Genomic DNA, 26,576 nt, shown 5'->3' on the forward strand with positions numbered 1-26,576 from the left:
ATTGAGTAATTCTAAAGAGGAAGTCTAGACAAGAAAGACAGGAGGAACCAGCCAGGTGCTGGTAGCTCACACCCGTAATCCTAGTAACTCAGGAGGCTGAGAAATGAGGTTCATGATTCAAAGTCGTCAAACAGGGAAGTCTGAGAAAGTCTTATCTACAATTAATCATCAAAAAGATAGGAGTGGAGTTATGGCTTAAGTGGTAAGGCCCTAGCCATGAGCAAAAGAAAAAAAAAAAAAGGTCATTGACAGGGCACAGGCCCTGAGTTCAAGTATCAAGACCAGTGCTCTCTCTCTCTCTCTCTCTCTCTCTCTTTCACACACACACACACACACACACACACACACACACACACACACACACAATTAAATAAATAAATAAATAGGAGAACAGGACAAACCCTGGGCAAAGTGGAAGTTGTGAGTGATCTAGTTAGTTAAAACAATTGGCACAATTATTTGAGAAAATTCAGAACAAATGCTAAATATAAGCAAGTAGGAATGTGAATAGATCTATATCCACATGATAGAACTAAAATTGGTCTTTCATCCCATCAAATGAAGTTAATCATGTGAAATCCCATTCCTCAGCATTTAAATCATAAGACTCATGGAGAGTTAAATTCCTTTTCAGAGCCAGTTCTCTGGCTTCTCACAAAAGAGAAGAAGACTTACATTTTCTTCTCCTTTCTTAGTCAAAAAAATCATAGTTTTGACTTAAACCTATGTTTTCTCTTCCAATCTACTTGCCACTCTCTGAAACTAGGAAATACATGATTTAGGGCATAGAGATCTAAGTTAAGCAGAGGAATGTGACTGACAAATGGATGCTCAAATTTTGAAATCTATCACCAGCTACCTATCCGTCCATCCTTCCAACAGAGAAAGAAGATAGAGTGAAGGAAACAAACATGCAACTCAATGGAGGAAGACAGAAAGTAAATAAATTCAATGCAATTGTGCTAAGTTTTATTGGAAAAAGATAAAACTTTTATAGTATGTGTAACAATATATCTGCAGATGAGCTGGATAGAGGACAGGGAAGGACTCTTTAAAGAGATATGCTCTAGTCAACACCTGAATGCTGAGTGGGCAAAAGGCAGGGAAATCGTCAGAGAGAGAAAGCCAGGCAAGGGCAGGATGTGCCCTGATCACAATGCAGGAAAAGCCAAGACAGGAAGGAAAATGATGCTCCAGAAGCATCAATGCTTCTGAAGCCAGCAATGGAAAACACTCAGGCCACATTGGAGGTATGTAAGCAGGATAATGACATGATCAGACTTGAAATTTTAAAGATTCACTATTACGTCTACATGAGAAATTTATTGGGAATAGGAAGAAGGCTACATCCAAAGTAGGAATAAAATACCAATTTAAAATGTTACCTTTTTCCCATTCAGTGGGCTTTCTAATTATCTTGCTTTTTATGTCCTTTGCTAGGCAGATGCTCTTCAATTTGATATAATCCCATGCATCCAGATTTTCTTTGATTTGTTGTGATTCTGGATCCTTGTTTAAGAAGTTTCACCCCTTGTCTAGAAGGCTTAGGGTTTCCATATCTCTTCCTGTGATATTTTCCCAGTATCTGGCCTCACATTGAGGTCTTTGATCTATTTAGAGTTGATTCTAGTACAAGGTGCATACAGGTATCTACCTTCAGTTTTCTGCATGTAGATAGCCAATTTTGCCAGCACCACTTGTTGAAGAGGTTGTCTTTCTTCCAACCTGTGTTTTTGGTTCCCTTATCAAATATTAGATGGTTTTATATTTGTGTGCTTATTTCTGGGTCTCTTATTCTGATCCATTGGTCCTCAGGCCAACTCTGTGCCAGTACCAAGCTGTTTTTATTACTATGCCTTTGTAATAAAGCTTGAACTTTGGTATCAATATTGATCTAATGCTGCAGTTCCTGCTAAGGATTGTTTTTGCTATTCTGGGTCTTTTATTATTTCATATGCATTTTTGGATTGATTTCTCTATTTCTTTGAAGAAAGTTGTTGGAAGTTTGATGGGTACTGCATTGAATTCATATATTGCTCTGGGCAGAATTATCATTTTTACTATGTTAATTCTTTCCAACAGGATTATGGGATGTTTTGTCATTTTCTTAGGTGTGCTTCAATTTCTTTTATCAGAGTTTTACAGTTTTCACAATACAAGTCTTTTGTGTCTTTGGTTAAGTTAATTCCTAAGTATTTTTTTGAGGCTATTACAAATGAAGTTGCTTTCCTGATTTCAGCATCATTCTTTCCATTGTTGGCATACAAGAAGGCTACTGATTTTTGTGGGTTAATTTTATAACCTGCTACTTTTCCAAAATTTCAAATCAACTCAAGTAGCTGTGAGGATCTATAGAGTTCTTTAAATACAGGATCATGTCATCAGCAAAGAGGGATAGATTCACTTCTTCTTCCCCTATTTGGATCAACTTTATGTGCTTCTCTTGCTTTATTGCTCTTGCTAGGAATTCTAGCACTATGTTGAAGAGGAGTGGAGAGGGTGAGCATTCTTGTCTTGTTCCTGATTTTAAAGGGAATGGTTTTAACTTTTCCCATTAAGTCCAATGCTGGCTGTAGGTTTGTCATATACAGCCTTTACTGTATTAAGAAATGTTCTTTGGATTCCTCTAGCTATATATCAAGCAAGGGCCTCATATCCAGTATATACTTACAGCTCAAAAAATTAAACCTCCTTAAAATAAACCCTCAAAAACACAACAATCCAATCAATAAATGGGATAAAGACCTAAAGAGAGATTCTCATATGAAGGAAAAAGAATGGCTAATAGACACTTGAAGAAGTTCTCAACATCTCTGGCCATAAAAGAAATGTAAATCAAAACAATCCACCTCACTCCAATTAGATTAAACATAGAGTTTTCCTATGATCCAGCAATGCCACTCGTGGGCATTTAGCCAATGAATCACAAACCAGGCCAAACAAAGGCCACCAGCATGACCATGTTTATTGCAGCATTGTTTCCCATAGTCAGTGGACAAATGAATCAAGAAAATGTGATTTATATAATGGAATTCCACTCATCAGAAAAAATGATATTGTACCATTTTTAGGAAATAGAAAAAACCTGGAAAATATCATATTAAGCAAAGTAAGACAGAACCAAAGAAACATAGGCTGCATGTTTTCCCTCATTTGTGCTAACTACAATGTGCCTATAAATCTACAGTAAACATACTGAATGACCAAAACAAATAAATAAAATTGGATCATGGTAAATTATATATGACCCTAGTCATTAATGTACAGAAGCCAAAGGAGCCTACACATAGGAGTGGTGGACAGAGGCTCAATAGCTATGGACAGATGATAACATAAAATAATATTCTATGAAGTGAACTCCAAAAAAAGGAAACAAGAGACACCCTTTAGTTGCCATTGTTGCTGCTTTTGTTTTCTTTCCTCTTGTCTTGTTTGTTACCTTGTTTGTATTTGGGAGGGCAAGGGATGGCAGAACAAGGATGAGAAATTATAATACTGATACCCACCAGACACTATGTTGAAAATGAACTGGATATCTTATGGGTGGGGATGAGAGGGAAAGGGTGGAAGAGAGTGATGGAGGGGAAAATGGTTCAAAAAGAATTGTGCTGATTGTACCTGATTCATGTAACTGAAACCCCTCTGTATATCAACTACACAAAAACAATAAAATAAAATGCTACCTTTCCTACTCAGCCACTGGTGTCTGATGCCTGTAATCCTAATATACCTACTTAGGAAACTGAGACCCAGAATACTGTGTTTTGAAGCAAGCTCAGGCAAAAAATCCATGAGACTTCATTTCCACAATAATTAGCAAAAAGCCAAGCTGCAGTCTAGTTCACATGATAAAACACCAGTCTAGCAAGCAAGCTGAGGAAATTCAAGGCTATGAGTACAAAGCTTGGTACTAGCCAATAAACAACTAAATATACAATAAAGCAGTAAATAATAACAGTAGTAAATCAATAAGTATTACTTTTCCCGAGTTCCTAAAAACTGCTTGTACATTTTGCTCTTTCATGATATCATTAGTCACAATTAAAAATTGATCATGCAGTGTGTATTATTTGGCTTTGTAGTTTTTTAAAGTTATGATCCCTTTTAACTAAATCCTATGCATATATCAAAGATCAATGTGGGAGAAGCAAATAGCTCAAACATTGTGTTACAACCTGAATTGTAACAAGCTCATTTGTTATAGTCCTAACTCCTAGTCTCTGAGGACAGGATTAACTTAGAGATAAAATGTTTAAAGAGGTAATTAAGTTAGAATGAACCCCCTTTACTCAATGTGTCCATTAGAGGAATAGATCAGGATAAGAATTGTACAAAAGGCTACATGGAGACTAAAAGAGAAGATAGGACTGACAAACAAAGAGCAAGCATCACAAGAAACAACCACAATTATACCTTCATCTCTGACTTCCATCCTACAGCCACCAATAATTTAGTTTTTGTTATTTAAGCCACCTAGTCTGCACATTTATTAAGTCAACCCTAGTACAATAATCTATTGCATAAAACTAAAAACCAAGCAAACAAAATGCCACCAAAAACCAGAACTTAGAAAATGTGTTCTTCTGGTGAATTTGAAATAGACTTATTTGCCAAAAGAGGTGCCAATAAAGGAGCAATTCATTAAAATGATTTTGAAGAATCTATTCCCACAGACTTATTGTATGGAATAAACATGGCAGCTATTCCAAAGAATGCCCTATACTTTCTGAAAATTGGGTTGTCTCTAACCAGGAGTGGATGCATGGTATCATTCAGACATCTGAGTATCATTCTCTACCTTGACTGAAAGTCAACATTTGTCAATATCCTGAAAGTAAGTGACTCATGTACACATTTGAGCCAGGAGGTTTTCTTAATTTTGTTTATTTTTATTCTAACCATCAGTCATGTACTTTGCATATGTCTACTGGTCTACTCTGTGCTGAATATTACAAAGAATATAAAGAACTTCAAGGCATAGTTCATGACCTTAAGAAAGTCATACCAGTTAATATTGATCTTCTATTTGTTCTCTTCTAAAAAGGCTCTTGAGTCACTAGAGAGCAGGGTTCCAAATGATGGTAGGGTATTTTCTGGCCAGACACATCTGACTTCACTGGCCTGACTTCAGATGACTCCTAAAATCCTTCTATCTATGCTAATTACGTTAGCTGGGGACACTCAGGTTTGCAGAAAGCCGGGGAGACATGGATTTATTAATTTCCCATGTGATTGGGAAGTTCCTTTTTTCTGTGGTTTCTTTAGCTTGGTTTTTCATGGAATTCCAGTAGGTAAAACCATTCTAACTTCATTCCTGGCTAAGATCCAAGATCCTCTTTTGTAACCATCGCCTTAAGTTAAAATTTCTTAAAAGAAAACTTTCTTTCCCAAAAATGAAAGAAATACATTTTTCTCATTCTGCCCAAAATAACAACAAAAAAGTCACAGCTAGAGCTTCTTACAGACTAACAACTCCTTGACCTCTCCTTGTATTTCTGGGATTTTTGGCACCTAACATTATGCTTTTCTAAATCTTTCCTCTCTTTTCTTACTGAGAAACTATCATCTCTGTTCTTTCGAAGTCACTGCATGGGTCCTTGCGCAATTAATATTCCTGGCTGGAATTGGCACTGATTTTTTTCTCTCCAACATAGAGAGGCCTGGGACCTGAGAGCATGCATATTGTTGTGATTAGAAGCTCTTACCTACAATCTACAGATGCATTTTAGCAAGCACAGTGTGTTTCTAATTCCACTGGATTCTTTGCTTCAATAAAGATAGGTGAGATAACACATTTGATAAGTTACCTTTATTTCATTTTATTTTGCATTTCTATCGCTTTGGACTCTAGTATTAGAAAGGAATGGAATTTAGAAGGAAGAAGGAGGGAAGAGAGATTACATACAGGTAATACTGAGAGAAGGAATTTTACCTGGCAAAACCGACTCCTCTGCTGACCCCATTAGCATCTCTGAGGATTCTTGTGGAAATGACATGTCCAAAGGGTTTCAGCATATTCTCAAGCTCCTGCTCATCCATAGAAATGGGGAGGTTTGAGATGTAGAGATTTGTTGGGTCTTGCTCTTGTTGCTAAGGGAAGGAAAGAAATAAATGCCCTCAGTAAGTTCTGAATGTTGAGACATGTTATACAAGCAGAGTTATTTCTACTTAAATTGTAATCAAGACTGCAATCTCTAACACACTCTTGAAAGTGCCTTAAACTAGACATTATTTCTTGCTTTGTCTTCTTTGTTTTAAGACAGTCTTTTATGTAGACCAGGCTAGTCCAGAACTTGCAATCCTCCTGCTGCAGCCTCCTGAGTGCTGGGATTACAGGTATGTACATCCACACCTGGTAATGACTTCTTTTCTTTTTGTCAGTTGTGGGACTTGAACTCAGGGCCTGGGCACTATCCCTGAGCTTTTTCACTCAAGGCTAGCATTGTACCACCTTGAACAATGGCTCCTCTCCCAGTTTTCTGGTGGTTAATAGGATATAAGAGTTTCCTGCCCAGGCTGGCAGACCTCAGCCTCCTGAATAACTTGGATTACAGGTGTGAGGCATTGGCTCCTGGCTATGAGTTCTTTTTACTAAAGTCTCTTTTCCTGTTCAGAATGTTACTCATAGAAATAATGGCATTTTAAAAAGCCAAGGTTTCTGTCTAGCCTTCTTTACAAGTGATGAATCAATTTTTATTGCAACTAAACAAGTCTAAATATGGATACATTAGTCCCAACTCTTATCTACTAGTGATCTAGCCCAAGAGCACTAATGGATGGCACAAACCACAGAGAGTACCAAGTGATATAATTTAAGGCCTTTTCCATCTTAACTAAGCACATATTGTGCACTATTTTTTTTTTTGCATGCTGAGGTGCAATGACTAAACCAGCATGTACTTGTTTCTCATTTTACATAATTTCATGGACTGAAGACTCATTAGCACTACAAATTTAACCAAGTTTCTCATATATATGTATATATTTTTTCACATTGTGAATCTTTACTTCTACAGATTTTCTGGGGTGTCTGAGTTGCCAGCATCTCTGTTTTTGCACTCGGAGAACAATATTAAGTAACACTGGAGTTATTGAAACTGAACACTGCCCTATGACAACACTTGAGTTGATAATTGGACTGGCTATTAAGTAACTAAACAGGAGGGTAGGTTATAAAACATGGATACATGGACCAAAAGGTATTTCACAGCCATGTCAGGACAGTCATCGTGTATAATTCCATTCAAAGCTTATATATTGCTATAGATTAGGGTTATATACTTATTTCTGGCATTTTTCTATGTAACATTTTCAGACTATAGTAATCACCATGATAATGAAAGTCCCAAAAGTTAAAGCCATGGATGAAGGGAGATGTTACCATATTCTTTTCTATTATGTAACCACTACTGTTATTATCAAACCACTGGTTTTCACTATTACCATTCTAATTACCACAATTATAGTTTGTGATGCTTCAGTGAGGTGTTCAAAGCACTGATGATGCATTATTTTACTCAACGTATCCATAATTAACATGCAAAATAAAATTTCTCAAGTTTATACATCATATCCTATTAAATCCATAGTGGAGCCACTGTGGGTGGCTGTATTCCTATCTACTCAGGAGGCTGAGATCTGAGGACTGAGGTTTGAAATCACTTCTCGGCAGAAAAGTTTATGGGCTGTTTCTTCCAGTTAAGAAACAACAACAACAAAAACTCCATAAATTGCAATACAGCTCAAGTGCCAGCCTTGAGTGAGAAAGTCTAGCAAGTATTTAAGACGGAATTCAAGCCCTAGTACCAGCACAAAAATATACCTAGGGTAGACAACTTGAGCCCGTTGTCAGGGCCCAGGGTTTAACTGCCCTGAAGTTTGCCTTCTACTAGACCAGAGGATCTCATACCCACTGTGGTCCCTCAACTTTAGGACTAGCTTCATCAGGAGCTTATGAACAACACAAATTCTCAGGGCTGGCTAGAAACCTTGAGTGTGAACCAAGCAACCTCTTCTGGACAGATCCTGCAGGTGATTCTGACAGCTGCTCAAGATCAAGCAACTATGAGATGCTGAAACGTAGACAAAATGTGAATTTTCTTTTTTTTGGTGGGGGGAGGGGTCTGGTCATGGGGCCTGAACTCTGGGCCTGGCACTGTCCCACAGCTCTTCAGCTCAAGGCTAGCACTCTACCACTTGAGCCACAGCACCACTTCCGGCTTTTTTCTTTTTGCTTATGTGGTGCTGAGGAACCGAACCCAAGGCCTCAGGCATGCAAGGCAAGCGCTCTACCACTGAGCCACCTTCCCAGCCCCAAAATGTGAATTTTCAATGCAAAAAAAAATGTCCATCATTTCTAATTCAGTGATGACAATACAATAAAAAGAATTGCTTAATATAATGGGGGAAAAGTCACAATTGTTAGCATCATTTGCATATGTGAATAGTCTCTGTTCACACAAGAATTAGTGTATGTTGAAACTTAGCTGTATTGCCAAAGTAAAATTGTTCATTTAAAAATATATCAAACTTGGGCTGAGAAGGTGGCTCAGACGTAGAGTGTTTGCCTTGTATGCAAGAGGCCCTGGGTTCAATTCCTCAGCACCACATAAGCAGAAAAAGCCTGAAGTGGCTCTGTGGCTCAAGTGGTAGAGCACTAGCCTTGAGCCAAAAGAGCTGAGGAATAGCGCCCAGCCCCAGAGTTCAAGCCCCAGGACAAAAAAATAAATAAAAAAAATAATAAAAATATATCAAACTTTTAATGTAGCCATTACATTTTCACCAGAAAAGCAAACTTTAAATTCAAGAATAAACAAGAAATTAAATTGGAAGAGGAAGTGCTTAAAGATATATACCATATAAAAAATCTTTTCTAGTAAGTTATATTATATCATCAGATTTGTAGTTTTAAACACAATGAAAAATTATTATAAGCTAGGTTTCAAGTATTATTTTAGGGCAAGAAATAATTTTGAAACCAAACTAAACTCCATTATTTTTCAGCTCTAAATATTCAGATAGGTCATAATATTTTTATTAAGCCTTGAGATGAATATGAACTGTAATTGGGTTCGTTTTTCCAATGTAACTTACAATTCAAGCTTTTTATCCCATAGAAACTGGCAAAAAATAAGCAATCATCTATCTCGAAAAGACAATTATCACTTTAAATTTTTTGGGGGGGTGGTCCGGTCATGGAGCCTGAACTCTGGGCCTGGGCGCTGTCCCTCAGCTCTTCAGCTCAAGGCTAGTGCTCTACCACTTGAGCCACAGCACCACTTCTGGCTTTTTCTTTTTGCTTATGTGGTGCTGAGGAATCAAACCCAGGGCCTCACACAGGCAAGGCAAGCGTTCTACCACTGAGCCACCTTCCCAGCCCAATCTCTTTAATTTTTTAGGAATACAGTTTTATGTAGTAAATGCACAACCAAAGTCCATTTCCCTTTCTACTACACACACACACACACACACACACACACACACACACACACACACACACACACACACACACAAAACTACATATACTACAATTACCACCAATAAATGACATGATCATCGCGGAAAATAAAAATTTTATTATCTTTTCTTAAATGGCTATAAAGTTCCCTTTCTCATCTTTTTTTCTTTCTTTTCTTTTTTCTTCCTTCCCTCCTTCCCTCCCTTCGTTCCTTCCTTCCTTCCTTCCTTTCGTTTTTCTTTCTTTATGTCTCTCTCCTTCCCCCAGCTGGTGAAAAAGAAATAAAAAGTAATATTTCCAAAACCGTAATAATGAACCTTATGCATATAAAACTTTCAATTTAACAATCCGTCACTTAATTTTAATCTTCACATCATTACTGCAAAGGTAGTTTGGCAAATATCATTATAGTTATTGGATAATGAGGAAATGGGGACATGAAAGGTTCATCAGCTGGCCCCAGGACAATCTGATAATTAGTGACAGTTAGAATCAGACTTTGCAACCCAGTTCTCAGCTTCCAAGGCAGCCCAGTGTTGTTGCACTCTTCAATATTTGCATATCAGATCTTAGAAAATTCTGTCTGTCATATACTGTTTATTTAAAAGTTTGCTGTGAGACAACATACCTTTAGGGCTCAAATAAACTCATTGAAAAATCATACTTTTATATTTCTACCAGAAGTAGAAGTAAGAAGTCAGTAAGTTAGTGTTAGTCCATAAAGAAGTTACCATAAGAACATGGAACATGAATGTTACTCAGTTGTAGTTAGATACTGTTTGCAGAGGTTTTGACACTCCTGGTTCTTTCTTTCTTTATTACAAAGGGGTTCATAATTAAGAGAAATATTAGGTACACATGAGCACCACACTGAGGTGTTGTGTTGTGTTCAGCTCTGTTTCAAACTGGGAAGAATCAGATTGATTTTTAAAACTGAAGTAATTGTTTATGACCTATATGCCATGACTAGATCTACTCATCTTCCATGGGAAAATACATCTAGAAATACATGCCTGAGAACTTGAGACTTCCTTCAGTAACTAACTTAGAACCTATCAATGAATGACAGCACCTAGCCAGCCTTTGAATGTGCTGGAGTTTTGAAGCAGGAGAGATAAGTGTAGAGATAGAAAAATTATATTATTTTTAATAAATATTAAAAGTGCCAGGCACAGAAGTTGGAACCAGGAAGCAACTCCCAAAGCAGTTAACCTTCCATCCATTTAAATGCTAAGTTACAAGGTTTGAGAGACCTAAACGGTGTACTCTATTGAAAACTACCTTCTCTGTTAGATTATTTGGACTTTGCCAGAAAACCACGCAGACATCTAGGTACAGAGAACAAAGAAAGGTTTATTGCCAGGAAAGGGGCTGGCAAGACTCCTTCTCACAAGGGAGCAGTGAGAAGAAGCACTGGCTACTGTCTGCGGTGACCTATATAATCTAGGAGGTTTAGTAGGGTCTAGAAGGGGCTAGGAGGTAGAGAACCTGGTGTGGATATGAGGACCAGGGGCTTCATCATGGCAGACTAGGGTTTTTGCCCAAATAGTAGATAGATAAGAGGTCCTGCAGCTGCCCAGACCTGAAGGTCACTCTAAGGGGCTCTTGCTGCCTTATATGGTGGTAGCTGCCCCAAAGGAGTGCCATCCCAAGGTAAAGGAGGGTGGAGGCTGATTATTTACTGCCTTTACTAAATGGGCCTAGTGTTGCCTAGGAAGGGAGCATGCTAAGCTGTGGAGAGGGGAAGGAACATACTAAGCTATGGGAAGGGAGCTCATTGGGCTAACACTGTCCTTTAAAATGTAGAATTAGGCAACTCTAGGATAGCGATGATAAGGTGAAGCTTACCAGAGGTCAGGAAGTTCTAAAGCTTACCTCTATTTCTATGTTTTGGGAAGTCCCAGAGACATTTCTGTATTTTAACACCCATCTTACCTACCTAGAAACATTGTCTTAAGGATTGGGAGCTGGTAGACCACCAGTTGTATTCCTCCAGCTCAGAAGGAATAAAGACAGGTAACAGCTGCCATTTGGAAGTTTTATCTCCCATCTTATATGTTTCTCTTTCCCTACACACTTTTACTTTCTGAGACTCTCCTTGCTTTGTGAGACAACTTGAAATGCTTTTGACTGTTGGTATCAAGCACCTTTTTAAGGATTGACTCCTGTCTTATGCCCCTAGGTCAAGCAAAGCACCTGGTGTTTGCTCAAGTGCTTGTCTACAGGAAGGTCATTCTGACCTTGGCTCCCAGGAGACAACAGCCCCTCACCCCATGTGGAGCATTCCACTCTGGGCCTGGCCAAAAATACCACCCTTGGCCTCTAAGAGACCATAGCCCACTTTTTCATTTTCTGCTTCCTTGTTAAGACCTATATAAGCCCACCCCAAAATCCAGTCCCTCCCACAACCTCCAAACCCCTGGGAAGGTCTGTGTCCCTCACTGGCAACAAAGAGTAAGAGCGAGTCTGGCCTATTCCTTTTCTGTTCTCTTCATTTTCCTAACATATGGTGCCAAAGACATGGGAGAGGAGAAGTGCCAGGAGTAACTGGGTCCCCTCCACTAGCCTCTTGGCTGTCTCTTACCAGCCTTTTACCGTCTCTTTCTGAGAGCTTTCTCCATTGGAAGTGCGGGGTCCTTCGAGCTTACTTTAGGCTAAACAGCCACCGGAAACAACCCTGTGGCCTTTGCCTATGTAAGCAGTGCCTGCCTCATGGACAGGCACCTCCTGTGGCCTGAGGTATTATTGGCCTCCTGCATAAACCCAGAGAAGACCTTATCTTATCCCCTATGCTCTCTCCCTCACCCTGTCCCTATTCAATTGAACTCTAGGCAGGAGGCTCTTTGCTGTTTGATGACCGACACCACCCACCATTCAAAAGCAGGACAGGGTAACCTGAGCAGTTCATGAAGGAGGTACCCCAACACAGACCTGGGGACTCTAAGAGTCCCTCTCTTCCTGTCTGTGGGGTCCTCAGAGACATCAGGAGTCTCCCATGCATTGCTAACCCTCTGACACCTTTTAATTAGAACCTTTGGGAATGCCCTGTCCTAATTGTTTGGATTCATATGTTTGCCTTTCCAAAGTCCTAGGAACAGTAGGACAGGCCCCGTAGTTCTACAAAATTTTTCAAATTATCTCCCAGAGACATCCCATTAGCTTGTCCCCAGTCTAATCTTAAGAATCTCAGTTTTAAAAAAAGAAAACACAAAACTGGCTTGTCTACTGAATATGACCTCACTATCATGTAAACAATGGCTAACATTGGCCTGAATTTAGAACCTTTAATATTACTCTTACTGATTTAAACAATTCTCCAATGAAACAGCAAGGGGTCTGAGGTCCCCTTGTTGTAATATAAATTATCACAGAAGCCATATTTTGGAAGATGGAATATTGGAGTCTTTATTGCACAGTTAGCAGACAACAGACAGCCAGTTGTTCCAAAGGCCTGTAGCTCCCAAATACATATAATATGGTTAGCAAACAGGCCAGAGAGGAAAAAAAGAATAAAAAAAACCCAACAAATCAATTCAGCTCTGATAGAGAGTTGAATTGGGATGCTATGATGACCTGAGATAAGCCAGAAGACAGGACACAGGAAAGGATCAAGGAGACACGCATGGCATGGCATAATGGCTCCTGTGCTGGTTCCAGTCTAAATAAGGTCAGTGCAGGGGGCAGGTCCATAGGAAATTCCCAGTCCCAGGCACTGAACTGACCGGTTCAGTCACCTATCAGACAAAAACCTGCCCCTGCCTCCAGAGATCTGGGCATACCCATCATGAGACAGGGACATTTCCTTTCCCCATCATGAAGACAAGATGGCAGACTCTACCATCTACCATGTGGCAATTATGGCACCAGCCAGACATGATCTCCTTACTTTACCCTACATCCAAGTCCTCCTCTACTTTCACTCCAGTGACTCCCGTCTAGTCTATTCATCCTGTTCTATCCACCAAGTTTTTCTCTGACCTCTGCTCCAGAAGCCCCCCCCGCCAACCCATTCTCCTGCCCTGATCACCAGGTCCTTCTCTGCCATAACCCTCACAACCATCTCCTCTAGAAAGGTAACTTTTTATCTTGTAGCAAGCTCTATCTCTCCCCCTTTTCTCTCTATCTGTCTCTGCTTCTCTGCCTCTATCTTTGTGATGACCTCCAGACAGGAGATCATTTACGATTACATGGCCTCCATTCCCACTGACAGATCTTTGATTTGTGCTCTTGAGAGTAAGACATATGCAGGGCCCCAGAGACCCCCTCTAGATTCCCTCTTAAAGGCTAACCATCCTGTAACAGCAGTTCCATAAACCCAAATCTTTTCTCCATCTTCAATCTTAGAACTACATTCCTCCTCTCTGCAGTCCGTCCTTGTTCTTCAAATAAAAACTGTCTGCTCCAAGCATGGGATGGCATATCCAAAACAAACTTTGTCTTTGGGACTTGACTAATCCATTCCTTTTCTCTTTCTAGAGTCTACTCACTTCAAAATCTCAATTCTTAATTTCTCCCTTAAGGCAAAACTTTTGTATGAGGTTGTTATAGGCACCCTGGAGTAAATCCTTCCTCCTCCAATTCTCTCCAGGTCCTGGAGATTGATACCCACCTAGGAAGAGACACAGGCCAGATGGTGGAATTTCATGTGACCTCCATTTTCCCTCTAAGCTTTACTAAAATTATCTTGAAGGTTTTCTATTCTGGTTATTTTGTTCGGTGTTTCTAGCATTGACCACATGGTTCTAAACATGGGGCCAATTTTCATTTTCTTAAAACTTAACCTTGCCTTAAAATTTTTGTGCAAAGTATATGTGTGTTTGTGTATAAATATGTTCAAAGTAATTTCATTGTAATACATAAAAACTGTCACATAGTTTAAAACATAATCTTTCTATATTTGGTACTGATATTTCCTGATATTATTTGTTCCTTGACTACAATTGTAAATCTTGTATCAAAGGAGTTAATTATGAAGTGTGCTGCTTGTTAAAGGGAAAAATCTTTATCAATGGAAGTAGCAAAAGGAATGAGACTAGTCCTGCTCTTAGCCAGCTGTGATATAAGCTTAAAATCTAACAAACTGTTTTGCCCCTGCAGCCTGGGTGGAGTCTCAGTAAATTGCCTTGAGCCATTTCTAAATAACCTAGTCCCAAAGGCCAAAGGAAAAAAAGAGGACAGTATTAAACTCAAACTGCAAAGAAGCTCATCTGATTTGGGTGCAAACAAATTTGTCTAAGAGTTATGACATTATACTAAAAATGTTATATAAGTTCAAAGAATTAATCCAAAACACAAATAAAAAAAAAGATTTCCTCTGCCTAAAAAAAGGATTTAAAAAATAAAAATTGTCTTACAAACCCCAAAAGGTTCAAGTATGTAGCAGATGGTATGAGTATGTCTTAAAAGATAGAGCCTATGGGTAAAGTTGGTATGTAATTAAGTTGGCTGTGATTTAAATAAGGTTAGGATTAATATACTGATGTAAAACCAGCATCCCATTTTTATGTCCATCTATAAAAAAATTGCTTGTGTAAACCAAAGTTCACTTAAGTGTTTGTTTATATCAAAGTCCTTCAAATGGACACCTTTTAACTCAAATGCCATTTTTCCCTGCTTAATATGTAAGCTGCCTTGGTTACAGAGCTAAAAGGACACCAACTCCTGCATTCTTTGTTGTAATTACAAAGACCTAGTGACACCTACAATGCCTTAACCTCAATTAGTTTCCTAAAGTGCTATGTGCAATTAAGAATAAATATTTCTATTTGATCTCCTTGTTGCTTTAACTGTAAATAAAAATGGTTTTGTGGTAAAGACTCATCTGATCTGAAGATTGCAGTTAAGTCAGCCTGAGAGAAAAATTCTTGAGACTCCATCCCCCAATCAACCAGCAAAGAGCCAGGCTGGAAGCATGGCTCAAGAGATTCTCATCTCTAAATAACCAGCAAAATTCTGAAAGTAGTGCTGTGGCAAATTCTGGAAGTGGTGATGTGGCACAAAGTGGTAGAGTACCAGCCTTGGGCAAAGTGCTCAGGGACAATGCCCAGGCCTTGAGTTTAAACCTTGTGGAAAGTGATGCCAAGTGGGAAGAGCCATCCCAGCAATGAGCCTAGACCTGGAGTAAGAGTGGATGGTGACACATCTGAAATGGAGTTGCTCTTTCAAATATAACCAGAGCCAGTAGAACAAAAGAAAAAAGTTAGTAAGCATGCCCATCTAATATCCATACCTGTCTCCCTTCTAATTGGATGGGAACTTACATTCTTGCCTTTGTTAGGAAAAGATCAAGGCCTCTTACCAGCCCTAGATTCTGGTAAAACATTTTGACTGGTAATAGGCTCATGCCCCAAATGGAATTTTTCTAGCTTGTGCCCAAAGTGGGTTTTCCTGTGTCGTTCATATCAACTAGTCCTGCCACCTTGTCAGCCTTTTGCCTGATCTCACCCTTTCCAAAAGTTTCTCTTTAACAGGACAATAACCCTTACTAAGGACACCACCTGGGAGCAAGTTAAGGCTATCAAGACAACTAGAGGCTTTGCTTATATTGCCCTGCACTGCCTAGCGCATACCTGGACTCTGAAGACCCAAGTCCATTGACTCCTTAAGGCTTACATGTCCGCAGGAAGTAGCCAGAAAATACCACCATGTCCCTCAACTTTTTATACTGTTTCAGGGTTTCAAATGATGGGAATCTTCTTTGTACTCATAACTCCATGTTGGTCCTCTCTCATGCCCAATCATTTTTATGTATCCAAAGACCCTATATGAATGATCAACTCCTGTCTTATTCCTTCAGGTCAAGCACTGCTCCAGGTCATTCCAATCTTGGCCCCCTAAGAAAAAATAGCCCCTAACCCCAGGTAGAGCATTCCACTCTGAGCTTGGTCAAGGATACCACCCTTGGCCTCCAAAAGACCGTAGCCTTTTTTTTTTTTCTGCTTCCTTGTTAAGACCTATATAAGCCCACCCCAAACTCCAGTACCTCACACAACCTCCAAACTCTTGGGAAAGTCTGTGCCCCTCAATAAGCAGTCCTAGCCTGTTAAAGATTGAGTCTGGCCTATTCCTTTCCGGTTCTCCTCCCTTTTCCTTTGGTTTTGTATGGACACAGAAGCTGTGGGTACCCCTCATCAATTTCCATTGACAGTTTATTCAAAGTTCCAAGTTCTTTGCACATACACCCCACTCCTGTCCTTGATGTTACAGTTTTCCATTTTCTCTAGGCAGCACTGTGCCAGTTTATCCTAATTCAAACTCCTTCCCCAAATTCCCAATGTTGAATACATTGCAGGCACTCAAAATAATGCACCATAAATATGCAGAGCCTAACACACCAGGGATGGCCCAGCAGACTATTTTATGAATCCAAATTCAAACAAGGCCAACTCCTTAATTTGTATTCATAGAGACAATAGAATATTGGATGGAGTGGTACCTTCATTTGTATGCGCAGGAAGAATATGGCTTTGGGCAGTGTTATTCATTAAGTAATTCTGTTCTTTGAAATGCATTCATCTAGAATATGTTGGATGACAAGAGAATTAAGCTCAGCACAGAAAGAACTTTTGAATACTATCTACATTTATGTTTCTATTTCCAATTTTATTTATACATCAAACATCTTAAATTGATGATCATTCTCAAAAAGTTGATTGGTGCTAAGAGTTGTCTTTCTTGGAAAAATTTCTTATGCAAGAAAAATGATAATCTTAAAAAAAACTTGAAAAACTTTCTCAAAGTTTCGAAGAGCAAGTGGCTTCCAATGAACATAGGGGATGTCTTGACTAACTATATTGTTTAATAAATACAGAAAAAATGTTGGAGATATGGTGACTTAGCAAAGCATACTCAAGTAGTTAGCAACATTCTAGAAATAGAACCAGTGTCTTTTAATAGTGGGTCTAATGATATAACAAATTTATGACACTACCTTTACTTTTAAAATTAAATAATTAGTAAATAGAAGTTTGAGTTCAATGTAGTTTCAGTACAAAGATTAACATCTCCAGATTTCTTGATTGAATTTCTTTGGTCATTCATCTATTAGTTTGAGTTACAGATGAAAACAGGAGTTTTAAATTCTCAGCTAGGATTCTATTTAGCCACTTTGGATATTAGTTTGTAAAAATCTGTTACTACAATTCACACATCCAGATCATTTTGTCATTCCTGTTACTAGTGTACATTTTTTTTTGTTCCATTTCTATGTCTTTTTTTGTCTGTGTAGGGACTTCATGATACATCATTTCATTTTGTCAAAACTCACAAAAAGGTTGTTAAAAGAGTATGCTCCCTATTATTCATAGGAACAAAGATATCAAAATAATTTTTCCTGTGATTAAAACTGGGGTTTTAGCCCCAGATGTAAGTTCAGTTTGGCCACTCACCTGTATATGCCAAATAAAGAGATATGGTGAAGGCAAGAGAAAGCTTTATTACATGGCAGCCATGGGAAAACAGCACTTCAATACATCTGCAGCCATCTTTAGATGTACAGATATTGGCTTTGAGTTAAATAGGGAAAATTGAGGGCAAGGAGTAGGATAAGGCTGTGAAATAGTTAAAACAGATTCACATCACAGTTATGGCCTAGTTGACCATTAGCTCAATCTTTGTTCTTATTGTTTGAGAGACATTATTATCACTTTATTACTGAAACAAAACAGGAACACAGTAGTCTACTAAATTTGGGGCTGTTTTCTTTACAATAATAAGAAGATAGCATTGCTAGTGTAAGGGGAAATTTGTGGGGTTTTTTATTTAATTTAAATTTAATTTTAACCAGATAACCACATTGACAGGGACATTCATACAGACTGACGGTAATATTACTGCACACATAGCAGAGATTTACAATATCTGGTTTTACTGAATCACTGTGTTTTTGTGACCATTTTAGTACTGTTATCACATGTACAAAGGGACATTTTATCACCTGAACTTTACAAATGAGAAGCCTGGTTCTGATATCTTAAAAGAACACATGGTTTCTAAGTGAGTATGCAATATCTTAAGCAATAGCTTGAGTTTTGTTTGAGTATTCTTCCTTCCAGGACTTAATGCTTTCTGTAAATATTGCTCTTCAATGGGTCTCACTTGCAGAAAAGGAAATCAGTGTGGCACAAAGGAGTAATTGTTTTTAAGGGAACTGTCTATTTAAAATACTATAGCAATTTTCAAATTAAATTTTCTTTCACTCTGAAAAGAGTTGAATCTCAGCAATGTATGTCAATAGGCATCAGATAGTTTGAAACTTGCTGAACTGTAATTTTATGGAAAGATGTCTTCATTGTGTCCCAGTGCTTGCAATGAGATTCTCTGTCTCTATAAGAGTCATGGAAGAAACTTGTTCCTTGGGCCACACTTGCTTCAGGAAACTACGTATGTGTAATACTTAACCTTATGCATCAATTTCACTTGGTCCCACACATATGTTCACACATTATTCTAAGTGATTTTGTGAGGATGTTTTTGAGAAAATTTAACATTCAAATGGATAAAGTGTGGCAGCTTACCTTCCCTAATGTGAGTGGGAGATCTTCAATCATTTGAAAAGCTAAGTAAAATATACAAGATGACCTTTCTGGGTCAATCTTCTTCCTTGACCAGAAAGAATGTCAAAGTAGCTCAAGCTTTCTAACTGAAACAAGCTCTCAAAAACAGTTCCATTCAGTATAGTAAACTGGGGGATAAAGAGACATATGGATTCTGTTTGTTTAGTTTCTCTGAAAAATCCTTGCTGTCATGGGTTAATTTTATTAAATTCATAGATTCAAGAAAATAATGAATGTGAATTCAGCTCTAACCTTTACATTAGATTTCCTGAATTCTTTGGGTACAAAAACTACCATCTTTGCCCAGGTAATATGAGTTGTGCAGCCTTCCTCTAAGATTCCTGGAAAACAAAGTGAAGAGAGAAGCAGTCTAACCTAAATAGTGCCCAGTGCAAAGTGATCTGTGACTGTCCTTTTCATCTACCAGGAGACAGAGGCAATTTCTTTCTTCTAGTCCCACAAAGTGATGGAGTTGGAGGAAGATGATTACCAATTTTCCTGCCAAAACATCTGTAAGAGCTAGGCACCAATGGCTCACACCTGTAATCTTAGTTACTGAGGAGGCTGAGATCTGGAAGGTCAAGTTAAAAGGCCAGTCCAGAAAAAAAAGGTCTGAGTTTTCATCTCCAATTAACCAGCAAAATTCCAGATGGAAAGAATGTGTAAAGTGTAGGGTGCCAGCTGAGCAAGAAACCCCATCAAAGGCATGAATTCCAGAGCTCAAGACTCAGTACCAGCAAAGCAAACAAGCAAACAAGCAAGCAAAGAAACAAACAAAAATCCCCCAAAAGAAGCATAAAACCCCACAAACAATCCAAGAACAATTTCCTTAAAATGATAAGAGCCAATAAGAACATTTTCCCTAAAATATAAGCCAGTAAGAACAAGACCCTAAGAAACTTTAAATGATCAAATTGAATAGAAACACAGAATAAACAGCTGGAATTTGTGTCCTCAGGTATAATGAGGGGTTGATTCAGAGAACAAACAACAGAGGCTCATTATGAAATATGGTGGTGCTGCTGGCAGCCCATGTGCAGGTCTTTCAGGATGAGGCTGGCTTTTCTTTCTCCATCATGGAGTATCCCCAATGGAGATGAACAGCTACTGTTGAACAGTCTTTCTAGTCTGCACAGCTGGCCCAGAATTTTCTAGGATGGTGGACAGACAGAGACTAGGTTTCTGAGTCTATCCTTCTCCTTCCGCAAGCACTTTATGATTTCTTGCTCAATACCACCAGTCTTGGTGTGATGGCTTCTTTTGTGAGAAAATGACAAGTTAATACTGCAAAATATTGAGATCTCCTCATTGTTTTATTGGAATAATATAAAGACATATGGCCTTGCCCTCTGGATCCTGGGTTCAGCAAATGTTTCCTATTCTTAATTCTAAAGGCTCAGCAAATACAAGAAAGAAATGGCAAATAGGATTGCACCAAGCTAAAAAGCTTCTGCACAGTGAAAGTTACAGTCACTAAACTTGAAAGACAGCCTACAGAATGTGAGAGGAGCTTTGTCTGAGAAGCGTCTAATAACAAAAATAGACAAAGAGCTATAAAAACTTAACCTCCAAAGAATCAGTAGCCCAACTAGTAAATGAGCAAAAAGCTAACACACACTTCTCTGATAAAGAGGTACAAATGGTAAATAAACATATGAAAATGTTTAATATCCTTAGCCATAAAGGAAATGTATATCAAAACATTGAAGTTTCATCACTGCAGTTAGAATGGCCATCATCAACTATATGAGCAATAAATGTTGGCAAGGATATGGATGAGGAGGAAGGAACTTTAATACAATGTTGGATGGAATGTAAATTAGTGCAATCCTTATGGAAGTCAGTATGGAGATTCCTCAAAAAATTAAAAGCAATATAATTGTTGGACATTTATGCACAAGATTTAATGTTGGGATACACAAAAGACACCTATGTAGCTATATTCACTGAAGTACAAATTACCATAGAAAAATTCTGGAAATAGCCAATGAATGGATCAAGAAAATGTGATACATACATACATACATTCATACTTACATACATATATATTCATTCCTGAGGAAGAACAATATTATGTCATTTATACGAAAATTGATAGAATTGAAAAGAACTAAGTGGAGTAAATTAGGTTTATAGAAACAAAGGGCACATGTTTTCTCTCCCATGTTTAAGTTAAACCTAAATATAATCGTATATGAACATATATATTGGCCATATGCATATATATATAGTCATACTCCCTAAAATATGGCATATGCAAGAATGGGTTTGCATCGTGTAACTCTTTAGAATTAATAGACAGCTTAACAAATTACATACCAAGAAGCTGAAACATACCTGGTCTGAGGGGGGTAGACTTTTATGAGAGGAGGAGGAGGGCAAATGGAGATAGAATTAGGGGAGGAGACCACAGACAAATACTTGTATATATGTGAAAATGGAAGTAGGGAAGGTGAGGGGATATGTAGGGTTAGGATAGATAAGAAGCAGGAGAGTGACCTTGATCAAGATGAACTGTACATATAAATTGACATATTAAATTGAAATGTTTCTATATAACTAAAGATAATAAAAATTAACAAAGGATAATTAAAAGAAATAAAAATTTCCTAATATGGTCAAAAAATGAGAAGAGGAAACAAATACATAAAGAACTACTCAACTATGAGCAAGGCACATATTTTCTCATTCTTATTCAGTGCTCAGGAAGTCTGTTTCATCAAGCTGCTGTGAACTCTGAGTTAGAAGTTGATACCTGAGCCACATATTGTAAGCTAAGACTCAGTACATATGCAAATGCATCACTGAAATATGAGAGATGGTCAGAGCAGAAAATGTTAATCAAGGACAAACATTCTTATTGTAGTGTATGAAAATGACCCTAGTAGAACATAGCATAAAAGATGCTTTACAGAATTCTGTTGGCCAATCTCATGTGATCAACATATGTCCTGGAGAACTGGGTTGTTTAAATTAGATCCATTAAAAAATATATATATGGTTAGTAGATAAAAAAAAAATCAAGGACTATAGCTTAATATACAATGTGCTTCTACATTGTTTTGCTTGAATTACTTTTATTCCTAAATCTTCCAATGTCAATTTCACAGGTAACTGGCTCAGTGAAAGCATGTGTATTTCATATTATAAAGAGGTTCTTATCTCCTATTAATTAGCAAAAAGGTGTAAGTGGCTCTAGGGGTAGAGCAGCAGCCTTTAGCAAAATAGCCAAGTGATACCACAAGACCTTGAGTTCAGCCCCAGAACCATTGTTGTAAGGTAGGAATTCAAAGAAACCACATTTTGAGAGATTGAATCTTGGAGTCTTTATTGCAAGCAGTCAATTGTTAGAAAGGCCTGCAGCCCGCAAATACACTTAACACAGGTAACGGGCCAGAGAAGAAAGAAAGAACAAAAACACCACCAACAAACAGAACTGGGATGCCATGGTTACCAGAGAAGAGCCAGGAGAGAGACAGGACTGGAACATGGAGACACATGGCATGGCATAATGGTGCCTTCAGGGACTCAGGCATGCCCATGACCTGGGGGTGGGACTTCCCTTCCTCTAGGAATTTAGGCCTGCCCATCACCTGGGAGGCAGGACTTCCTCTTCCCCCATAATGAAGACAAGATGCCATACCCTACCATATACCATGTGGCCAATTTGACGCTGGCCAGACCTGGTCTCCCTGCTTCACAGCACAAAAGTAAATTAACAAAACTCCACTCACCTTTTCCATTCATAATCCTCCAGGAAACATTGGGCAGCTATGATATGTGGATGGACTGTAACATTATGAAGTAAGGGAAAGACTAGGTCTAAGTAAGTCCCCTTGTTGTCACAGCCATTGCAGCACTTAACCAGGTAATGGGGGCTGTCTACCCAGCTTCCAAGGCCTAGAGGTGAAACAAACCATTTTCTGAATTGCAGGTAAGCCATGTTGTTTAGACCCAGAGAGGATAGGTAAATGTATCTTGTGTTGCCTCCAGGGAAGTTCTACCTCCCAGGTGATAGGCATGTCTGAATTCCTCCAGGCAAGGGCAGGGACTTGGATGATAGGTTACAGGACCTGTCAGTCCCATGCCTTGAACTTGGGAGACTCTTGAGTTTCCTGGGACCCTGCCCCCAGAGTAGACCTGATTATAGGGTCAGACCAGCTCAGATGCCATTACACCAGAATTTGTGCTGTGTCTTGTCTCCTGGCTCTGCTCTGGTCAGCATGGTGTCCTCTTCAGCTCGCCCTTAGGGTTGATCTGAGTTGGTAGTCTAAGGTCTTATTGTCAGCTAGCCAATTAAGGCCCTGCCCTATGTCCTTACCTGTTTAAAAATATATGTTAAGTTTTTATTATTACCCCAGTTGTTGTATAGTTTTCCTGGTGCGGCCTACAAATTCCTGCCCCAGTTGCAACAGTCTCCTTATACTCTATCTTGGAATGTGACTCTCCTGCCAGTTCCTGTAGTCCACTTAACACCTTCATAACACCTCTTCTTGGAATTGACCCTACACCCACATCCCTATAGTCTATGTAATCTGACCCATGTGACTGCCCATGTGACCTATGTGTCTGCCCCCTAAAATTTTGTTTAATGGCTGGCTGCTGGCTCCATTCCTACTTGGAGCAGCCCAGCAGGTCTGCCCCCCAGTAAAACTTTGAGCTCAAATTGGTCATCCTGGCTCACCTCTCATTTCTTACTGTTAGTATTGTTTTTCTGCTCTTTCTTCTCCTGCTCTCATGACTCAGTTTTCTAACAGTGTTGTGTAGAATCGCCTTACAACTATTACAACCCTAACATTAATCAGTCCTATGATATTAGCTAGTTATTAACACTTCTAAGGAAGTTTCCTGAGCTATAAAAATGGAGATACTAACAAACCTCAGAATGTTATGGCGGGAATTCAATGATATACTATATTAAGATTTGATTGGAGTGTCAGAGACATAAGAGAAGCTGAGTAACTTATTTTTGTTTAATAATTCTCACTACATAAAGAAATGGCAGACATTGTAATAGGACAGCTACCAAGTAAATGACAGTCAAGTTCATAAAAGCACAATGTCAGTTCTTAGGATTTGTCCCATTGTATTCCTCAGAATTCCTCCACTTTCTAGATATGTTAAATTTTGTGGAGGAAAGCTTACTAAATTGCTGATGAGATCTTTAAAAACATTGCTGCTGTATTAGTAAAGAAACTCTAGAACTATGTTCTAGGGTAGGAAACTCAAAAGTATTCCTATTATTTATGAGCTTAAAAATGAATGATTTATTACTAGGGTCATTAATCAAAACTGTGTGGGTATAATTTTTAAGGAGTAATTCCAGTGTTCAAGCCAATTAGTCCATCAAAGCTACTTCAGCAAAGAAACTGCAGTGCTATTCAGACTTCCCTGTGAGTATTTAGAGTATAAAATAAATGCTATTATTCAGGAGATACCGAATTGCTAAGCTTCTTAAATTCATACAATTGGGGACTGCAGTACATTAAAATACTGAAACTCATTAAGAGACATTTTCCCCCAGCTTTAGAGTCATTGGCATACTCAACCTAATGAAAAACAATAAATGCTCCCAGACTCCAAGGAGGAAGTGACTTTAGTGAATTAGTGAGCTACAACTTGGCCCCTACTTTTCAAGTCTGCTTAATTTCCCTAATTCCCAGATATTACTGCAAAATTAGCTGATTCCCTCTACTAAAACAGAGGCATAGAAACTGGTCCTTACTGATCATTAACATGAAACTCTGTCTAGAATATCTGGCATCAATATCCAAATATTAGTGATTTTTTTTTCTTCTTGTGCTGGTACTGGGGCTTGAATTTAGGACCTGTGTGCTGTCCCTTAGTTTTTTTGCTCAAGAGTGGTATTCTACCGTTTCGGCCACAGGTTCATTCTAGCATTCTGGTGATCAACTGGAGGTGAGAATCTCATAGGTTCCCTCCCCACGTTGCCTTCAAGTCACAATCATCAGACCTCTACCTCCTAAGTAAAAAAAAAAAAAAAAAATTACAAGTGTGAGCCACCTGTGCCCAGCATTAGTGATTCTTTTTAACCCATAAAATAAATCTATGATCTCTTCTTGAAAAATTGAGCAACTAAATAAAAGAAAGACAAGAAAAACTATTTCTTCAACTGTAATGAAAAACAGTAACAGTGGGAAGAATGTTGGAATTTAAAAAGTCACTCTTTAGTATCCATAACAATTGAGCTAGGCAAGAATTGTCCATGGATGTCCCACCTTGAGGGATATTTCTCATTTTGATGAGAACTAGGAAGTGTTCTTTATCTCTTGGAACCTTCATAGAAGCCACTTTTTCATCACAAGGGGAAAAACAATCACTTTCCCATGGAAAAGCCTTCCTGGTACCATTTTACCTACTTAATGAAAGTAGGATTAACAGAGGAGGAGGAGTGACTATTGAGTCTCCCTGGTATGCTACACAGAGAAATCTCCATCCCTCTGTGGCCTTCCTTCCAGCAATGCATACATGGAATCTAAACCTCAGAATTTGACACACAGGTCTAGAATAAGAGGCATGCTTCACCACAGCTGCTTTTGATCTTTGCATCTATCTACCTATCACCATTTTTGTTAGTGTATATTAGTTATACACAGGTAGATATGTTTACATATCAATCAATCTCACCCTCTCTGTAACTTCCCTTTCTTTCCTTCCCCAAACTCAATTTCAACAGGTTTGTTCATTCTATCTTCATAAGCTGTCTTTAGTCATAAAAAAAAAAAGGTAAAGAAAGACTAAGGAATCCAGGTACTCATGGCTTATGCTTGTAATCCTAGCTATTTAGGATTCAAATCTCAATCTAAGGACCATAAGTCAAAGCTAGCCTAGGAAGGAAAAGTCCACTCTTATGTCCAGTTAAATAGCAAAAAGGTGAAAGTGGAGCTGTGGCTTAAGTGGGAGAGTGCCAACTTTGAGCAACAAGTCTAGATAGTATCCAGGCCCTACATTTCAAGCTCCAGAGCCAGCAAGGCTCCCTCCAAACACAAGTGCACATGTGCCGCTGTCCTATTTGACTAACACATTGAGCAGTAATTCTGAACAGGGAAATTTTGATACCTGCAGGACATTTGGCACAAGCTAGAGACATTTTTTTTCCCAATTTCAGTTTAGGGACAGCTACTGGCAATATATTTGTACACTGAAATCTCTTGCAGCAAATAATTATCTATTAAAGGAAGTATCTGTTCTGCTAAGGTTGAGATTCCCTGATATGGATACCTCTAAAAGGAAAGAAAAAAGCTGGGTATGGGTATGGTGGTATATGCCTATGATTCCAGCTGCTTGGGAGTTGGTGGACAGGGATTAACACAGGTTCAAGGCCCATCTTATCTCAAAAAACAAAATTAAAAAAAAAACAACAGAAAAAGAAAAGAAAAGAAGAGGGTTAGGGCTTAGCTAAAAGGATAGAGCATTCGCCTAAGCCAGTATGAGCTCATGGATTTACAAGCAGGTATTAGCAAAAGAAGGAAAGAAAGGAAGGGAGAGAAAAAAGAGAAAAAGAAAAAATTACATAATATACATCAACATATATCATTTGCTTA

At 38.6% G+C, this 26,576-nt stretch overlaps 1 protein-coding gene across 1 annotated transcript in view; it reads right to left on the reverse strand.

The window, feature by feature from the left end:
• The window catches only part of Rbms3 (RNA binding motif single stranded interacting protein 3), a 743,920-nt gene that overhangs the window by 262,363 nt on the left and 454,981 nt on the right, over positions 1-26,576 (reverse strand). Inside the window, exon 5 of the mRNA XM_042666502.1 lies at positions 5,933-6,090. Coding sequence (XP_042522436.1) covers positions 5,933-6,090 — 158 coding nt within the window. The remainder of the gene's footprint in view (positions 1-5,932; positions 6,091-26,576) is intronic.

This window comes from Dipodomys spectabilis, unplaced genomic scaffold (assembly GCF_019054845.1).
Source record: "Dipodomys spectabilis isolate Male_0828 unplaced genomic scaffold, ASM1905484v1 ptg000365l, whole genome shotgun sequence".
Taxonomy (NCBI): domain Eukaryota; kingdom Metazoa; phylum Chordata; class Mammalia; order Rodentia; family Heteromyidae; genus Dipodomys; species Dipodomys spectabilis.